This window comes from Geotrypetes seraphini, chromosome 13 (assembly GCF_902459505.1).
Source record: "Geotrypetes seraphini chromosome 13, aGeoSer1.1, whole genome shotgun sequence".
NCBI classification, from domain to species: domain Eukaryota; kingdom Metazoa; phylum Chordata; class Amphibia; order Gymnophiona; family Dermophiidae; genus Geotrypetes; species Geotrypetes seraphini.
Genome location: NC_047096.1, coordinates 11,697,573 through 11,716,521, shown reverse-complemented (window position 1 = coordinate 11,716,521; position 18,949 = coordinate 11,697,573). Strand labels below are relative to the sequence as shown.

The 18,949-nt window shown below is 46.1% G+C and overlaps 2 protein-coding genes across 10 annotated transcripts in view; one reads left to right on the top strand and one right to left on the bottom strand.

The window, feature by feature from the left end:
• DENND2D (DENN domain containing 2D) overlaps positions 1-10,452 on the top strand; it is a 70,835-nt gene extending 60,383 nt beyond the window's left edge. For 2 of the 3 annotated variants that reach the window (XM_033918533.1, XM_033918531.1), the window contains 3 exons: positions 1,905-1,989; positions 2,526-2,765; positions 9,410-10,452. In XM_033918533.1, coding sequence (XP_033774424.1) covers positions 1,905-1,989; positions 2,526-2,765; positions 9,410-9,468 — 384 coding nt within the window. In that variant the 3' untranslated portion in view covers positions 9,469-10,452. The remainder of the gene's footprint in view (positions 1-1,904; positions 1,990-2,525; positions 2,766-9,409) is intronic. The other variant, XM_033918532.1, reaches the window with a different exon arrangement.
• A 3,495-nt stretch (positions 10,453-13,947) lies between these two features.
• Positions 13,948-18,949, bottom strand: part of CEPT1 (choline/ethanolamine phosphotransferase 1) — a 39,846-nt gene continuing 34,844 nt past the window's right edge. For all 7 annotated transcript variants that reach the window (XM_033918759.1, XM_033918765.1, XM_033918762.1 and 4 more), the window contains exons 7-9: positions 17,672-17,830; positions 16,687-16,812; positions 13,948-14,928 (exon numbers count right to left, since the gene is read on the bottom strand). In XM_033918759.1, the coding sequence (XP_033774650.1) occupies positions 14,809-14,928; positions 16,687-16,812; positions 17,672-17,830 (405 nt within the window). In that variant the 3' untranslated portion in view covers positions 13,948-14,808. The remainder of the gene's footprint in view (positions 14,929-16,686; positions 16,813-17,671; positions 17,831-18,949) is intronic.

Below are 18,949 nucleotides of genomic sequence, written 5' to 3'. Positions count from 1 at the left end.
ACACCGTTTCTTAATCTGTTAGCCACACTGAACTCAAGAGGAAAGTGAGGAATATTAAAAGAAAAGAAAAGGAATGGACCTCATTCATCAACCAAATCTTGACAATCCTTGCATTACTTGAAAGAGAGCTTTCTTCCGGAGACCAGAAAGGGTAAAATGCATAGATAACACACCAAACTATGCTTAGAAATTATTTTCATTGAGTTTTGTAATGCTTAATACAAAGCTGCTCTCTTGAAGACAAACAGTACTGTGGGGTGGTCATCGTCATGGAGACGGTCCTAACTCCCACAGCAATAGGCCTTGGCACCACAAAAATCAAAGAATCCACAACAGAAATTTCCTATTTCAGCACTGTTTTCAGTATTTTGGTGTGCTGATGCCATTAAGTTTACTTAAAGGCCTCCAACAGCAGCTGTATATCTGTAATCTCTCTCTAAGTGAACTTAAGCTCCTGAAATGCACAAATTGGCTAACCTATTGAGCATGGAGGAATTTTCTTGTTCTTACCTCTAGGGGGCAATATTCAACTGCAGAGCTGCCAACCAAACGCTGCTTCCTTTTTATATTCCAAAGTGTAGAGTGCTGTTACTCTGGACTAGAGAGTTGTGCGGGGACAGAAATCCCACCCGTCCCCGTCAGGATCCTCTCCGTCCCCACCCGTCCCCGTCAGGATCCTCTCCGTCCCCACCCATCCCCGTCAGGATCCTCTCCGTCCCCACCCGTCCCCGCAAGGAATTACCTCCATCCCCGCCCGTCCCCATAAAAAGCAGCAATTACTTCTGACAGGATCATCAATTCCAGTTTCTTTTGTGTTTGCGCTGCTGTTTTCCTTGTGGAATCTCTTTGGTGGAACCCTTTTTTTGTTTTCTGTTCAGGTAATTAACTTATAAACCCCCTCTTTTACTAAGGCCGACGTGTCCATTATATTATATGGACAAATCCTGCTTCCAAAGCCTTCCATCCCCTTGGGAGTCCCGTTGGCTAGAGGGGGGGTCCTCGTGGGGGTCCTGTGGGCCAGAAGGGGGTCCCCATGGGAGTCCCGTGGGTTAGGGGGGGGGGATTCCCGTGATCCCCGTTCCCATGCAGACTTCTACTCTGGACATTGGGAGGCAATTCAGTATCCAAAAGGGTGGGATGCTATCAAGATAAGACTCTACTCTTTCTTGGCTTCCTCCGTTCTGAGACTTTGCAAAGCAGCAGAAATAAGGGTAATCTTTGTTTCCATAGACCAGTGGAACTATTTTGTGGTGCTTTCTTTTTTTGGTCATCTGTAGAATTCCAGATTTTGTTTTCACTGTCTGGAACAAAATGTGTGCCTTTCTGTATCAGAAGTCTTTGTGTGTTACATTATCTCTCATGTGTCTTCTCTTTAGTGTCTGTGCTGTATTCATGCTGCATGCGTATCCATGTGATGCCAGCAAAAAGCTATATTTTGTGAGGTGTATTCGTCGTATATGTATCTGAGCAACATCTTTGAGGACCTGGACTTATCTAATGGCTTACTACTCCGTTCTCTGTATGGACTCTGAATTAACGCTCGGTTTATTGAGTCAGAACATTCCCGTTTTATGCACTCTTTATCACAAAGCATTTTGAAACCTTCCAGTACATTCCTCATTTACATTTCCCAGTGGTGAATTTGACACAGTGTTGGAACTGCATTTGGATATCTGCATGCACAGGACTCGCCCTGGGTCCTGCACGCTCCTCAAGTGAATTGGCCAGAGCAGACACGCCTGAGTTTGGACTACGGGACACTAGTTCATCACCGCTCTCTATGTGTGTGGGAAGCAGTAGTCCCAAACACTAGACAGTGCTCTCACCCCTACCCCCATGCATACAGACCTTGTACCTGAGCTGAGGGCAGAGAACATTCATAACTGTGTTCTTTTCCCCTATAGGTAGGTGACGAGGGCACGATCCTGCCTCAGAAGCTGCAAGTGGGACTGTTATCCTTGCTGAACCAGCACATAAAGGAATCTCAGTGTAAGCTTATAGTTTCCTTGAATATTTAAGAACGTCACTGGAGCAGTAACTTTATTGACAGAGATACTGATAAAAACTCTGATCTGCACCATCTTCTTGCCACTACAAGAGGTTCCTTGAGAAAACTTTCTCTTATCAGGCCACCAAAATGGATACATGGCTCGGAAAAATGATGCTAGAAGCTTCTTCTTATTTAGATTTTAGGAAATTACTAAAGACTCAATTATTTAATAGGCTGACATCGTAATGGTTTTACCTTTTCTCCTATTTCAACCATGTTTCCATTTTATTTTCATGTTTCTTACTTGCATGGTTTACCTTTTCATCTTGATCAATTTTGTTGAAATGTTTTTGTACCTTTTATTCTGATCAATTTTATTGAAATGTATGTATTGCATTTTATTGTGATTTTTACTGAAAAGGTATGTATGTATGTATTGTTTTTCTCATGCTGTGAGCCGCTAAGAACCTCCCCGGTATGGTGGCATATAAATAAATTATTATTATTATTCTTTCTCTTCCACCCCTGACCCCAGCAGCCGAGCAGGTGAATACCAGCATATCGGAGGCATTCATACAATTTTTCATCCAAACTGTTGGCCACTATCCCTCTCACCTGAAACATGGCAGGTCTGGTCCAGGTGCCTTCCAGGAGCGAGCCTTCTGTAAAGCCATACACTCCAAGACCACCCGCAAGTTCCTCAAAACGTTTGTGAAGACTCAGATGTTTTCCTTGTTTATTCAGGAGGCCGAGAAGAGCTCCACCACACAAGCAGGTAATTCAGAGTAGAGAATGACACGGTGACAAAATTCATCACCGTTCCCGTACCCACGGATAACCGCGGGAAATAATCCCATGTCATTTTTTAGTGTCTATTTCAACCTCTGTCCTTCTACACCAGCATGCTTCAAAGCAAAGCTTGTGGGTCAGTGGTTGTGGCCATTCCTACTCTGATTCTTATGTGAGCCAAGGATAATGAAGCCATTGTGACATCACTGATGTGATTGGCTCTTAGGCACTGGTGGAATGAGGCATTATGACATCACAAAATCAGTTAGGTTTTTTTCCCCTGTTCAAGTTCATGGACCCCCCAAATCTATCCATATATCCAGTCCTGGTTTGGTTTCACAACTTGCATGCAGCTGAGAAACGTAGGCCTGGATCAGCCTCCATGGGTTGAACAAGATGAAGTGGCAACACCATGTCAGTTCCCAAAAGCCAGTTAAGAAATGCTTTATTAGTCCTTTTAAAAGGATCAAGGTTTTGTGTTTAACTTTTCTCTCCTATTGACTTTGACATGCTCAGCATCTGCAGTGACTTTGTTTGTATCCTGATTATGTGGTATGGGTCCTGTGCTTGTCCACATGAAAGTATAAAAATACAAAACCAGAAAGCACAGTTACTTACCGTAACAGGTGTTATCCAGGGACAGCAGGCAGATATTCTTGACTGATGGGTGACGGCACCGACGGAGCCCGGATACGGACAATTTTAGAGTGATTGCACTCTAAGAACTTGGAAAGTTCTAGCAGGCCGCACCGCGCACGTGCCTTCCCGCCCGACGGAGGCACGCGGTCCCCAGTTAGGATAAGCCAGCTAAGAAGCCAACCCGGGGAGGTGGGTGGGACGCATGAATATCTGCCTGCTGTCCCTGGATAACACCTGTTACGGTAAGTAACTGTGCTTTATCCCAGGACAAGCAGGCAGCATATTCTTGACTGATGGGTGACCTCCAAGCTAACAAAAAGAGGGATGGAGGGAAGATTGGCCATTAGGAAAACAAATTTTGCAAAACAGATTGGCCGAAGTGTCCATCCCGTCTGGAGAATGCATCCAGACAATAATGAGATGTAAAAGTATGAACTGAGGACCAAGTAGCAGCTTTGCAGATTTCTTCAATAGGAGTGGATCGGAGGAAAGCCACAGATGCTGCCATAGTTCAAACTCTATGGGCCGTGACAGAACCTTCCAGTGTTAGTCCGGTCTGAGCATAGCAGAAAGAAATGCACGCTGCAAGCCAATTAGACAAGGTACGTTTAGAAACAGGACGACCCAATTTATTCGGATCAAAGGACAGAAAGAGTTGGGGAGATGATCTGTGGGGCTTAGTACACTCCAAATAGTAAGCTAGAGCCCGTTTACAGTCCAAAGTATGCCGAGCCTGTTCTCCAGAATGAGAGTGAGGTTTCGGAAAGAAGACAGGCAGAACAATGGATTGGTTGAGATGGAATTCCGAGACAACCTTGGGGAGAAACTTTGGATGTGTACGCAGAACCACCTTGTCATGATGAAAGACTGTAAAAGGTGGATCCGCAACTAGTGCATGTAGCTCACTGACCCTCCTGGCAGAGGTTAGGGCAATAAGGAAGACCACTTTCCAAGTGAGAAATTTGAATGGAGTCGTAGCCAGAGGTTCAAACGGAGGCTTCATTAAGGCGGAAAGAACCACATTGAGATCCCAGACTACAGGGGGTGCTTTAAGAGGTGGTTTCACATTGAAAAGACCCCGCATGAATCTGGAAACCAAAGGATGAGCTGAAAGGAGTTTTCCATGAACTGGCTCATGAAAAGCAGCAATAGCACTGAGGTGGACTCTGATGGAAGTAGACTTGAGACCAGAGTCAGACAAAGAAAGAAGGTAATCCAACAAGGTCTCCACAGCAAGGGACGTAGGATTATGATGATGAAGAAGACACCAGGAAGAAAATCTTGTCCACTTCTGATGGTAACATTGCAGAGTGGCAGGTTTCCTGGAGGCATCCAGAACAGAACGAACGGACTGAGACAAAAGAGTATCATTCGAAGTCAGCCCGAGAGATACCAGGCTGTCAGGTGCAGAGACTGGAGGTTGGGATGCAGAAGGGTCTCCTGATGCTGTGTAAGCAGAGAAGGAAATTGTGGAAGTAGAATAGATTCCCTGGAACTGAGTTGAAGTAGAAGGGAGAACCAATGTTGCCTGGGCCACCGTGGAGCAATCAGAATCATGGTGGCCTGTTCCCTCTTGAGCTTGAACAAGGTCCGGAGCATGAGAGGCAGAGGAGGGAAAGCATACAGGAAGAGATTGGACCAATCCAGGAGAAATGCATCCGCTGCCAGACGATGAGGAGAGTAGAGTCTGGAGCAGAAGTGGGGCAGCTGATGATTGTGAGGTGCAGCAAAGAGGTCTATCTGAGGAGTGCCCCACTGAGCGAAGATGGACTGTAGAGTGAAAGGATCGAGTGTCCACTCGTGAGGCTGGAGAATTCTGCTGAGCTTGTCCGCTAAGGAATTCTGTTCTCCCTGAATGTAGATAGCTTTCAGGAATAGATGGTGATCTGTGGCCCAAGCCCAAATCTTCTGGGCTTCCTGGCACAAGAGGCGAGAGCCTGTCCCACCCTGCTTGTTGATGTAGTACATCGCAACTTGATTGTCTGTGCACAGCAGGAGGACCTGAGGAAAGAGAAGATGTTGGAATGCCTTGAGGGTATAAAACATCGCTCTGAGTTCCAGGAAATTGATGTGATGTTTCATTTCCTGGGCTGTCCAAGGTCCTTGAGTTTGGAATTCGTTCAAATGAGTTCCCCAGGCATAAGGGGAGGCGTCGGTGGTGATGACAAGTTGATGAGGAGGTAGATGGAACAAAAGACCTCTGGTGAGATTTGAGGATATCAACCACCATTGTAGAGACTGACGAAGAGATGATGTCACAGATATGTGTCGTGAGCAAGGATCCGTCGCTTGGGACCACTGGGTCGCTAGGGTCCATTGAGGAGTGCGCAGGTGGAGACGTGCGAAGGGTGTGACATGAACTGTGGAGGCCATGTGACCCAAGAGTATCATCATTTGCTTGGCAGAGATGGAGCGTTGATGAAGCACCTGCTGACACAGATATTGGAGAGTGTGAAGACGGTTGGACGGCAGAAATGCTCTCATGAGGACTGTGTCCAGCACCGCTCCAATGAATTGAAGTCTCTGAGTGGGGATAATATGAGATTTGGGTAGATTGATCTCGAACCCCAGAAGTTGTAGAAACAGGATGGTCTGGTGGAGTACTGTCTGAGAAGAATTGGCCTTTATCAACCAATCGTCCAGGTAAGGAAACACCTGAAGGTGGTGGGAACGTAGAAAGGCAGCCACCACAATCAGACATTTGGTGAACACTCTTGGAGAGGAGGCAAGACCGAAAGGTAGCACTTTGTATTGGTAATGACAATGGTTGATCATGAAGCGGAGGTACTGTCTGGAGGCCAGATTGACCGGTATGTGAGTGTATGCTTCTTTGAGATCTAGGGAACATAGCCAGTCGCCTTGATTGAGAAGAGGATAAAGAGTAGCCAGAGAAAGCATCTTGAATTTCTCTTTTACCAAGCATTTGTTGAGATCGCGAAGATCTAAAATGGGTCTGAGATCTCCCGTTTTTTTGGGAACTAGAAAGTAACGGGAGTAGAATCCCTGCCCCTTTTGATCTAGAGGAACTTCCTCTATGGCGTTCAGAAGAAGGAGGGATTGAACCTCTTGAAGAAGGAGGGAAGACTGAGGAGTGTTCAAAGCAGACTCTCTTGGCAGACTTTGGGCAGGAAGAGTCTGGAAATTGAGAGAGTAGCCGTGGCGGATGATGTTGAGGACCCACTGATCCGAGGTGATGATTTCCCAACGGCTTATGAAATGAGTAAGGCGTCCTCCTATGGGCTGTGGGAGGTGGACAGAAGGAGGAAGACTGGCTACGTCCTGGAGAACCAAGTCAAAAGGGTTGAGTGGATTTTTGTGAAGGAGGAGGTTTCACTTGTTGTTGCTGCTGTGCAGGTCTAGCAGCCTGCCTTTGCTGTTGCCTCTGACGCCTGGGTTGTTGCTGGGCCTGTGGTAAAGGACGAGCCACAAATCTACGTTGATAGGCCGACTGCTGGCGAAAAGGCCTGGTAGGTGGGGTCTTTTTCTTTGTCTTAAGGAGAGTGTCCCATCGAGTCTCATGAGCTGAGAGTTTTTGAGTAGTGGAGTCCATGGATTCTCCAAACAGCTCATCCCCTAAGCAAGGTGCATTGGCCAGTCGATCTTGGTGGTTGACATCGAGTTCTGAAACTCTAAGCCATGCCAGTCTCCGCATGGCCACCGACATAGCCGTGGCTCTAGAGGTCAGCTCAAATGTGTCATAGATTGATCTGACCATGAACTTGCGGAGTTGTAAGAGTGATGTAGAAGTCTGGCGAAAGGCTGATCTCTTATGATCAGGGAGGTATTTCTCAAAAGATGACAAAGTCTGAATGAGATGCTTGAGGTAGAATGAAAAATGGAAAGCATAGTTCCCTGATCTGTTTGCCAACATCGCATTTTGATACAACTTCTTGCCAAACTTATCCATGGCCTTACCTTCTCTGCCAGGAGGGACAGAAGCGTACACACTAGCCCCCGTGGATTTCTTTAGAGTGGATTCCACCAACAACGATTCATGAGGGAGTTGTGGTTTGTCAAAGCCCGGAATAGGTATGACTTTATATAAGGAGTCCAGTTTGCGAGGAGCTCCTGGGATGGTCAAGGGTGTCTCCAGATTTTTGTAAAAAGTCTCTCGCAAAATATCATGGAGAGGCAGCTTGAGAAATTCCCTTGGAGGCTGGTCAAAGTCCAGTGCATCGAGAAATGCCTTGGACTTTTTGGATTCAGCCGCCAAGGGAATAGAGAGAGAGTCACACATCTCTTTGAGAAAAGAGGTAAAAGAAGTTGCATCAGGTTTAGAGGACGGATCTAAAACAGAATGATCCTCTTCCCCTGATGAACACTCTCCCTCTGAGAGAAGAGGGTCCTCTGAATCGCCCCACAGATCAGGGTCCCTTACTTGAAAACTGCGGTCCCGGGATTCCGGTGTGGAGGGTTCTAGGTGTCAAGTTTTATGCATCGACTTCCCAGACCTCTGTGAAATGGTACCGGGAGATGTTATAGGCTGTGTCGGCGCCGAGGTTTGAACAGCCTGGTGTAAGGATCTCGGTTCCGGCGCTAAGACCGGCATAGATACCGAGGAAGTAGTATGCATCGGTACCGACAAGGTGGATGCCGACAAAGGAGGCTGTTCCACTGCCGGTATCGGAGGCTCAGACCGGACCGGGACTGGAAGGCTCGGTGTCAGAAGAGCAGGTAGCAGCTGCTGTAGTTGTTCTTTGAGCTGTACCTGCAGGACTGCGGCAATGTGCTCGTCCAGTGAAGGCACCGGTACCGCTTTTTTCTTCTGCGGTACCTTGGGTGCCGCTCTACACTCCGATGAGGAACCCGATGTCGAGGGGCTTACCTCAATCGGAGCGGAGCGCTTCCGTGGGCGCCTCGAGGTCGGCAGGATTGGGCTCGCTGCCACTGAGACCGGAGGGCGCTCCAGCGGGGAAGGCTTCTTAGCCGGCTTACCTGATGGATGCGACGCTGGCGCGGTGTCGACGAGGCAGGTGCCGACTGTGTTGGGGTCGAAGTGGGGACCGGTGCCGCCGAATCCAACATCTCGGTACCAAACAATAATCGCTGTTGGATTTGGCGATTTTTTAAAGTTCTCTTTTTAAGAGTGGCACAGCGGGTGCAGGTGGACACTCGATGGTCAGGACCAAGACACTGCAGACACCAGTTGTGCGGGTCTGTGAGTGAAATTGGTCGAGCACACCGCTGGCACTTCTTAAACCCGGGTTGAGGGGGCATGAAGGTAAAAACAGCTTCTGCCAAATCGAAGGCCGAGGCCTCGATGGTGGCAACAGGCCCCGCCGGGGCGAAACCGAAAAAATGAGAGAAAAAAACAAAGTTTTGTTTTTTGTTTTTTTTTTTAAAGAAAATGAAGGACAAAAAAAATTTCCTTCAGGGTTTACGCGAGCGGGAAGCACAAAAAAATTCTTACAACAGCCGTTGAAAGAAACGCGTCTTCTTAGCTCCGCGGAAACTAAGAAACTGGGGACCGCGCGCCTCCGTCGGGCGGGAAGGCACTCCCGCGTGCGCGGTGCGGCCTGCTAGAACTTTCCAAGTTCTTAGAGTGCAATCACTCTAAAATTGTCTGTACCGGGGCTCCGTCGGTGCCGTCACCCATCAGTCAAGAATATGCTGCCTGCTTGTCCTGGGATAAAAGAATATAAGGGGAGAACCTGTTTATTGGTCTAATTAAAAGACTCATTAATTCGCTTTGAGGTAACTCTGTGGAAAGTACTATAGCAAAATATTCGGACAGCTGCCAAAACATCGGTAATGCCTCGGTCGTCGCCCTAGCTCTAACCAGATAATACTGTAACAGTCTTCCTGGCTTTTCAGTAGCATCATTTGAAAATCTGGGGATCACTCGGTCAGCAGCCCCTCCACTGAATATATTGGCCCTAACGTTATTACAAAAGGTGATAAACTGGCACACAGTTACGATCTCTTGACCTCTTATGGTAACATTTTTGGCTATTTAATATATCTAACTAAATGCTTATTTCTTTTCTGTAGGGTATTTTCAACAAAAAATCGCTGAATATCAAGAAAAGAAAAAAAGAGAAAAGTCCTAAACGGTGGAGCAGTGTCTCCCCAAATAGCTATTTTGAAGAACTGGAGAAGTCTATTGCCTCTGACCTACTTGAATATTTCTGATCTTGTATTTCCCCCGGCAGCTGGCTGTCCATGCAAGAGGAGGTGGGAGCAAAGCACTGAGAAAGAGAGAAGTCAGGGCTTATACCACTTCTTCCCCTTGTGACCTTGAGCAAGTCAATTTTTTTCCCCTTGCCTCAGGTATCCACATAAACTCTGCACTGTTGGGGGAGCAGGGCACTATTTAGTGCTATAAAAACCCCAAATAATTTGTATCCAGGAGAACCATGAATCTCCTTCAGTTTGGTGCGATAACTACACGTGCCAGCATCATTGGTGTACAAAAAAAAAAATTGGCGCGTGGCCCTACCCAGGACAGGGATTTGCAGAGCAAGGCATTTGCTCCTCAGTTGAGTTGAAGATGAGTTGGTGCACAGTGTTTGCAGCCCTCCTGCAAGAGGAAGAGTGGTAATTCCAACCGCTCCACAAGAGTGGCATGGCTGGAGTTCAGGAAGCGCAGATGCTAGCTTCAAAGGGAAAATAGGATCATTGTGAATGAAGATTTGATGCCACAGGCTCTGCCTTGAACTGGAAACTGAAAGAAGGGGGAGGAAACTGCCAGAACCACAAAAAATAAAAACACAAAAAACCAGGCAAAGTAGTTGGTCATGAATGGCAGAGCTATTTAAGTTCCCCAGTTCTAGTCCTGGATTTCTGACAAACCTTTGCTAATTTCATTGGGTGGATTCATGGCCTACAGATTCCACACTGCTCTTGGGATACACATTAAAAACCAGGACTGGCCATCAAGTCTCCCTCCTGGAACTGGGGAACCTGGCAGTAGATTTTGTATTAAGTTGGTATATTGTATAAGATTTGATTGAAAACCTAGAAGCCTTTATCAGAGAGCCATTAGCTAATCCTTGCACTAGATTTTTATTTTTGGTACTAAATTTCTTGTTGGCGACTGCTATTTTGAGGTTTGTTTTTTATACCCCTATTTACTGTCAGCTACCTCCTAAAGTCTAACTATACCAGCTCTCCCACCTCCCTTAAGACATACTATAAAGGACCTGGAAAGCTGGGAGGATGGCAAAGTAGCCACAGACCAGCTTCCCTTCTTCATATTCCCCCTCCAGCTACCTGGTCCCAGTGCAAGTCAGTTTCTTGCCCAAGCATGAAAAGAGGATTACCGGTGGGCCTTCGGATACTGGAGAACAGCTCTTTACTGCTCCTCCAAACACTGCGTTTTGACTATGTCAGCGTGTCTTTTCCCACATGCGTAGAGGATTTAGACATTCTGAATACAGCATCCACAGACAAGCCAATGACACTCGTGTATGGTGTTCCTCGTGGGCCATTTGTAGAAACCCTCCTTCTGCTGTGCTGCTCCCACCTGATTTAAGCATCCAGCGTGACGTAACTCTGTGCCAATTTTCCTTTTGCTCTGTCCTTTTGAGTGATGGCATAGCATGCGTGCCGGGGGAGTGGGCTTGGAGCTCTCAGTAATTAATCTCAAGTAGGTCCTACTTGGAGCTGTGCAACCTCTGCAGGCATGACCTGTGCCTTTAAGGCACTGTCCCGCAAACCTTTTGACGCCGCAGCACACTAAACTCGGGGACGCGGCTGAAGGGCATCCGGAAATGCATTGTCGACGCAATGAGGTCTGCCCGGATGGGGCCGTGAGCATGCTAGAGGAGCGGCGAGACCCGGCGATAGCTGCCTGCCTACAGGATGTGCCTCTCGTCATGAGAGATACGTCCTTGGAAGCAGTCCGCCGCTGCCTCTCCTCCTCACCGGTGTCTTCACAGCACAGTTTGTGATACACTGATTTAAGGGGACCAGGCGAGGGATGGGGGGACTCATGAACTGGAGGCCTTTTTGCTGCTTCATGTAATAGCTGAAACCTACCTCCCGTTAACAGGTAGAGGGAGGAGTAGGGTGGCACCCCCTCCCTCTGAGAGGAACATCCTCATCAAGCTGAGTTCTGTTAATTGTTCACTCCATTGCTGGAGCCTCTCCAAGTCTGTGTTTAACAGTAACATAGATGATGACAGCTAAAGACCAGACTGACCCCCTTCCAGTCTGCCCTGGAAGGCTTGTGGTTTACATGATGCCACTGAACAGGAAGCAGAAACTGCAAAACAGCTGGTCACGGTCGGCTGCAGTTGGCGGGGCAGAGAGTCTTGAATTATGGCTGTATTCACAGGGACCAGGAGAGCTGGCTTTGGCTCTCCCTCCCCTCAGGGACTGTGCGTAACTACTGCCATAGCACCACTACTCAGAACCACTGAGCCAGGTACTTGTGGGCCCGTCTACATGTACTGTACGTTCTGAGCCTATAGTCCGACTCACAGAGCTGGGCTCTCCATCAGACAGACTGGCAGCAAGTTAGCTTGCATTTATTAAATAGATTGGGAATGAAAAGAAGCTATTCCAGGGGTGGGGAATGAGGGCCACAATCCAGTCGGGTTTAAAGGGGTTTCCCCAGTGAGAATATGCACGAGATCGATAAGCAAATGGATCTTGTGCATATTTGTTGGGGGAAAACCTGACTGGATTGCGTCCCTCGTTCCCCACTCCTGACCTGCTATTCTCCGGCAGAGGGAACGGCCATAAAATAGATATTGTAGATGGAATCGAGTTCCCAACCCTGTCCTGCAGGACCCTCAGCTAATTAGGTTTGCTAGATATTGGCAATGAATATTCAGGAGATCGATTTGCATGCACATGTTTTATTCTGTTTATAAAAATAGATGGTGGATCTTCTTATGTAACCTGCATTGATCTTAGGCTGTGTGGGATATGAACGTATTAAACAAGTAAAAATAAATATTAAATATTCAGTGTGGATATCTAAATTTTGACTGGCTGGGGCTCCTCTAGGACAGGTTTGGGAACCACTGAGTTGAGAGAGGTGATGGCACATGTTTACAATTTCTGTAAATACTGTAAAATGCAAAAATGTAGGCAGAAAATCAAAATGTAAATAAAGGATTAAATGGATACATTAAAATACTGTCTGCAGAACAGCAAAATTGTATGTATGCAACTTATTAAAAAGAACAAAGAAACTCGAGGTTGGCCCAGGGCAGGTGCTGATACTTCATATGGGGAATCGGGTTCTTTCATTCATTGTTGGTTAGGGGCAGTTAGAGAGGCCAAAACCAGTCTGTGGCTGATGCTGGAGTGGGTAGGGGGGGTGTGCTGACAGTTTTGTTTTTTTTTTTTTTTTTATTTCCATTGCAGGGGCAATCTTGTTAATATCTGTGAAGAGTGCTCATTATTTTACAATAGTGAACATTTCTTTGTTCACAAATAGTGCAGACATTTGCAATGGGTGAATCCTGCTTGTGCTACGAGTGCAGCACTCAAGCTGGCAGTGCACCCATGCATGGCGAGTTCAGTCGCACAACCGAATCAGTGTTGGCGGCTGAAATGCACCTGCTGATTTAAATGCTGCTTAGACAGCAAAGGTGGGACTTGTGCAGGTGTGTCTGGCTGATGGGGCTTGGCGTTCCTGCTGGCCGTGAAAACAGGAGCCTGAGCTAAAGGTGAGGGATACATCCAGCCCTCCTCCCCCCCCCCCCTCACTCGTGGGTATACCTCAGGGACATACCTGGTCAGTCTGGTTTTCAAGATATCCACAATGAAAATGCATGAGAAATTTGCATACACTACCTCTGTTTAGAAAATGACATGGGGACAAATTTTTCCCTGGCCCATCCCGGCGAGTTCTTTTCCTGTCCCCATTCCTGCAAGCTCCATCCTCCTCTGCACGAACCTCAAACGCTTTAAAATCCTAAGTAGCAACATTCTAGAGCTCAGATTGTGATGTCATAATGCCTCATTCCACCAATGCCTGAGCTCCATCCTCATCTGCACAAGCCCCAGTTTAAAATCCTAAGTAGCAACATTCTAGAGCTCAGATTGTGATGTCATAATGCCTCATTCCACCAATGCCAGCAGTGCTATTTTTAACACTTTGCCTCCCCAAAACAGCCCTTGTGCCCTAACTTTATATTCCTAGGTGGCAGGCAAGTGCCAAGCTGTGGAAAGACTGCACCAGTGCCCAGTTATTGTTTCTAAATTAACAATTTTAATTTTTGTATACCGCCACACCACAACAGTTCTAGGCGGTTCACAAAGGAGGCAACTGACAAGCAGCGAAATACAAGCAATAGACAAATTTATCTTTACTGATTTGCTACGAGTAGTAGGACAAAACTTTTGAAATGGTTTCACTCAACCGGGTATTCAATGGAAGTGTTCCGTCCAAGAATCTCTAGCAAGATTTTAATGTTGGGTAGGCAAACAGGCAAGCCCTGCGGGTAGACTCGATGGCATGAGCCAGCTCAAAGTGAGAGGAAAGGTAGATTGGAGCCAGAAACAGATGCAGGCGAAATTCGACAATGGCTGAGAGAGTTAATTATCCAATAACTTACCACAACCTAAGCAAGTGGTTTTCAGAATTTCTTTATTAAAGAACAGAAATTTGACTTCTTTACAAAAATTGAACAGTAAAATTAGTCTTCCAACTAAAGTGAGACAGCAAGTTGGCTTTGAGTGAAAGATATTTCCATTTAAAAAAAGAAAGAAAAAATAAACTAGACCACACGGTACACTGCATGCCATCAGCACCACGAAACCTAAGGTTAGAAGATTTTGACTGAGATGTTATTTAATCCCCCCCCCCTCCTCTACATGTGAATTGTTTCCATTTCCAAGCAGTAAAAAGCAACTTTGAGGGGCTGGGAGGGGAGGCCGCCACCCTTTGCAACCACAGGGACAGCGCTTTAGAAACGTGGCCTTTCCACGCTCTGGCCTCAGCCACCTGAACTCAAGTGATGTCTAGCTCCGCTGTAACTTCCAGCTAGGCTCTTCACTAAAACAAAGACGCAATGTGTTTAAAAGGAAAAAAAAACAACATTATATTTGGCTTTTCAATACTTTTATGTTAAAACGCATTGTTAGAGCTTGGTTACTGCTGGCTCATTTGCCTCTGACAGTCATCACAAAGGTACGCCATAGTTCCATGCATGCTCTCCGAGACGCACAATCTATAGGTGTTAGGGGTAAATTTAGCTGCAGATTCAGTTTGAATTCCTCTCACAGAAGGATAATTACAGGAGTGTTACCAGTAACAAAGAATAGAGGTGCAGACGACACCTGCACAGCACTGATTATAAATTAGGTTTTTTGTTTGTTTTATTGTTCTCCTCGCCCCACGTGTCTCTCTCCCTATTCCTGGGTTCTTATGTTCCCCAATTTATATTCATTTGCATTAGAAAATACCACGTCTCCTTCTCCAGGATGGGTTACTAATGGCTGTTGGACAGCAACACGGGGCTCTTAATTCTGAACACCTCGATGCGAAGGTGGGAGGCGATCTGGTTGCAGACGCTGACAGAGTAACGAACCAAATCGATCAGCGATAGGATCTAGAAAAGACAGAAATGGAGCTTAACCCCAGCAGTTGCTACCTGGCAAAACCCAGTTTTGCTCTTCCATTATTAAGGCAATTCTCTAATCGCAACTCCAGCTAGGATAGTATTGGGGAGGGGAGGGATCTAAGATTGTACTGTGCAATGTTTTAAAAAAGATTTTCACTTTGGGGTTATCCCGCCCCTTGGGATACCAGACGTCCCGATTTCCCCAGACAGCTTTTCAAAACCTGCCACTTTGTCCGGGTTTTGAAAAGCCTCTTCAAATCGCTTTGGGCAGGGAGGAACTCCGCGCATGCGTGGATTTCCTCCCTGCCTATCGTGATTTGTGGACAAGAGCAGGCAGTGAGGCTAGGGTGGTACTGGGGGCGGGTCTAGTGGGGTCCAGATTTTCCTGCCCCTCCCCCTACTTTTTCTTAAATGTTTTTTCATGGTTAGATGTTTGCTAAGGCCCAGGGATTTATGAAGTGGATATTGTACTTGTAAAGGATTCTCAAGGATGTTTAGGGCCTTGGCCCAGAATGTAGGTGGGCAGACCCCTTTTTTAAAAGGTTTGCAATCCCAGCTTGGGTAAAGTGGAAGGGTAGCCATGTTAGTCCACTTTTAAAAGATTATAACTAGAAATAAAACAATAAAAAGGTATCCTATTTCTATGTATTACAATCAGCTTCTAAAGCTCCTCTCACACCGAACTTTACTCGGTTAACGTTGTGTTTAAGGAGACGGTGGATGTTCTTCTACATCCAATTTCACAATAACACAGATGAACATATTTCATGGGAGGAGCAGCTCAAGGAGAAGAAAATCATCCTTGGGGGGGGGGGGGGGGTGTCAAGGGGGAAAAAAAAAAGAGGCAGAGAAAATATTTTGATGGAGAGACATTAATAGATGCTTGGAGTCTCCTACCAGCAAATATGGTAATAAACACAACTCAAGGCTGGTAAGGAAATAAATTGAGGGGAGGAAAGGATTGGGAAATTGAGTAGGGTCAGGACGGGCAGAAGTTCTACTTGGAGCAGTGCCATTTGTCAGGGCTGGCACCAATTTCCAGCGGCTTTAGTCCTGGAACTCCCTGGCATGATTCTATAACTTGGCACCCTGCTAACTGCCAATTCTAACACGATATCTAGGTACCGTTACATAATACCAACATAAAGCTGTGCCAAACTATAGCCAGATCATCAGACTGAAAGCGATGCACCCGAGCGCCCCATGCAAGCAGCGTAGGGTTCTAGAACTAATGCAGGTTACTCGGGTGACAAGCCTGTGGCCTACCCCTGTGGATGTCATCCTTGCAGTTAGCCCTACTTTGCTGCTACCTTATAGAATAGCGTCTAATGCTCATACACAATTAACTGTCAAGGATTGGTGTCTCTGATGCGTGGCAAGTCCAGGGCACCAGTTTATAGAATTACCTTTTATGCGGACTGAGTCAGAGCAGTCTGGACATGGCACAAGGAGTTATCAAGGTACCTCCGATAATTTATCTGGATACCAGATATGAGTAAGACGGCAAAACGGCTGGGCTAACTGATCTGGATTGTTACGCCAGCACCACGATTTCTGGAGGCTGCCTTATACCAGATATTCAGTGCTGGTTGTCTGGGCACATATTTAAACACCACGGCGAGTCTCTCAAATCAACACTGACTGCGGTGTTTAAAGTTGGAGGGAAAGGTGAGGGGCTGACTTTTTCCACCATGAAAACATTAAATGATCATGACCAAGGTGAAAGCTCATTCCAGGAAAACTTACCAGGGCCAGCCAGAGGACAAGATATTCATCGATAAAGCTGTTGAAATACTGGTTCAGAAAAAGCAGTGCCGGTCCAGTGAAAGCACTGTCATGCAAGTACATTTCACTCTTTGTCATGTGTGCAACCTAGGACAGAAAAAGGGCTAAATCAAGCTAATTTTATACATGCTGCCTGCACCAGATCATAGCCAGAATGGGGGATCTACAACTCACAGATTTGGTTATTAGATAGCAGACCACACCTACTAAATATCAAATGATGTTGTCTTAGCTGGCTAAATTTGATTCTAGATCTTCCTAAGAAGACAGACAAGAGCCCCAGTCCCCCACTGTTTACAGAGAGATTAAAGTTCTTAGGGTGGGATTAGAACCAGGAGCTGCTACCTCATCACTCCCGCCATCTCTAGGGAAAGCTGGGTCAGTATTGTTTCTTCAGTGTTTGATAAGCAAGTTTAAAAATTTCTTTTGCATTAAATTGATTTACAATAAGGGAAATAAAGTCATCATAGCAAAATGTAGATCAAGATACTTAAAACATATGCTGCCTCTTCTCACAGGGGGTGGGGACAGAGTAAAATGGTGAACATGCCATTGGGATGGAAGCAACAAGCTTGAAGGCTCGCGTACAGAGATAGCTGAGGAATTGAAGAGAGAGATCAAGAGGCTGGGGTCTGGCACGTGGGAGAAGACCTTAGGGACAGAAAGAATTATGAGTCAAGTTGAGATTTAGAGGGTCACAGAACTGCAGCAAGTGAGAGAGAGGGGAACTGAGAAGGCTGGAGCCCAAGGGGAAAAAGGCAGGAAGGGATTTCAGGCCTTAGGATGGGGGAATTCTATGCAAAACGCTACAAAAGTTCATGAATTTTAAACTAAAATATTGTGTGCAGAAATTTTTCACATTTTTGGCACAAATTATATACCAAGAATACCCTTGCCCCATACACATAGAAAAGGCTAATAATCCCGTGAAAAACCAACAACTCACCACCAGCTTATTTGTTACTTTGGCAGAAACCAATCCAAAAGTGAGGATGTAGAGGCAGGGGTGCTTCTCAAAGAGCTGCACAGCTGACTTTTTAGAGATCATAGCTGCTAAGACGATCACAGATCCTATGTGAAGCACTGGAGAGAGAACGCTGGTGCCCTGAAAAGAGAGACAGGCAGGCACACAGGTAGCTTTGAGGAAGAAGACTTAAAACTTTATGATCAGCTGCTATTAAACTAACTGCAAAAGACAGTAACAAAGCATTTCACTTGGGGAGGGAGAACTTAAAACCCTCCATTTTGATTTAGCATTTTTCAACATAAACCAAAGAGCACAACGTAGCAAGACCACTATCTTCCTGAACTCAATATTGTCTCCTCCCATAGGACCAGCATATCCATTTAAGCCAGGGGTCTCAAAGTCCCTCCTTGAGGGCCACAATCCAATCAGGTTTTCAGGATTTCCCCAATGAATATGAATGAGATCTATGTGCATGCACTGCTTTCAATGCATATTCATTGGGGAAATCCTGAAAACCCGACTGGATTGCAGCCCTCAAGGAGGGACTTTGAGATCCCTGGTCTAGAATATTTTTTTTTTTTTTAAATCGTCTATCTGGACGTCCAGGCTATTGTTCGTCCAGACCTCCAGGGCATTTATCTTTATACAATATTTTCGACCAAAATTTTGTTCAAGTTCCAAACGCCCAGAACAAGACCATTTGGACATGGGAGGGGCAACAGAGCAGTGGGGCACCTTACAGGGCACTGCTGTGAACTTTACAAAAAGGGTGCCAGATAAACATCTCACCAGAACTCCTTTATAGGTTATGGTGAGCCCCCCCAAAACCCACTATATCTACCTGTCTACAACCCTTATGGCTACAGGTGGCACTTATATGGCAGAGTAGGGTTTTTGTTTTTTTTTTGGGGGGGGGGGTTTGATGGGCACACATATTCCACCATAAATGTTGCGGTTAGAGTGGCTTATGGGCCTGGGTCCTCCTCTCTATGGTCCACTAATCCACCTCCCAGGCTATTTAAGACACCTGTGTGTAGCTCTACTAGGCTTTCCTATACCAGGTGCTGATGTTCTGGGGACAGGTATGTACTTTTTTATTCTTATCTTTGTGGGGGTGTGACGGGGGGGGGTCAGTGAACACTGGGGGAGTATGTGGGGGTCTTTACTTTGTCTATGCAGTAGTTATCTGGTCACTTTGGACACCTTTTTGGCACTTATACCTGGTTTTTACATCATCTTAACTTATAACGTTTTAAG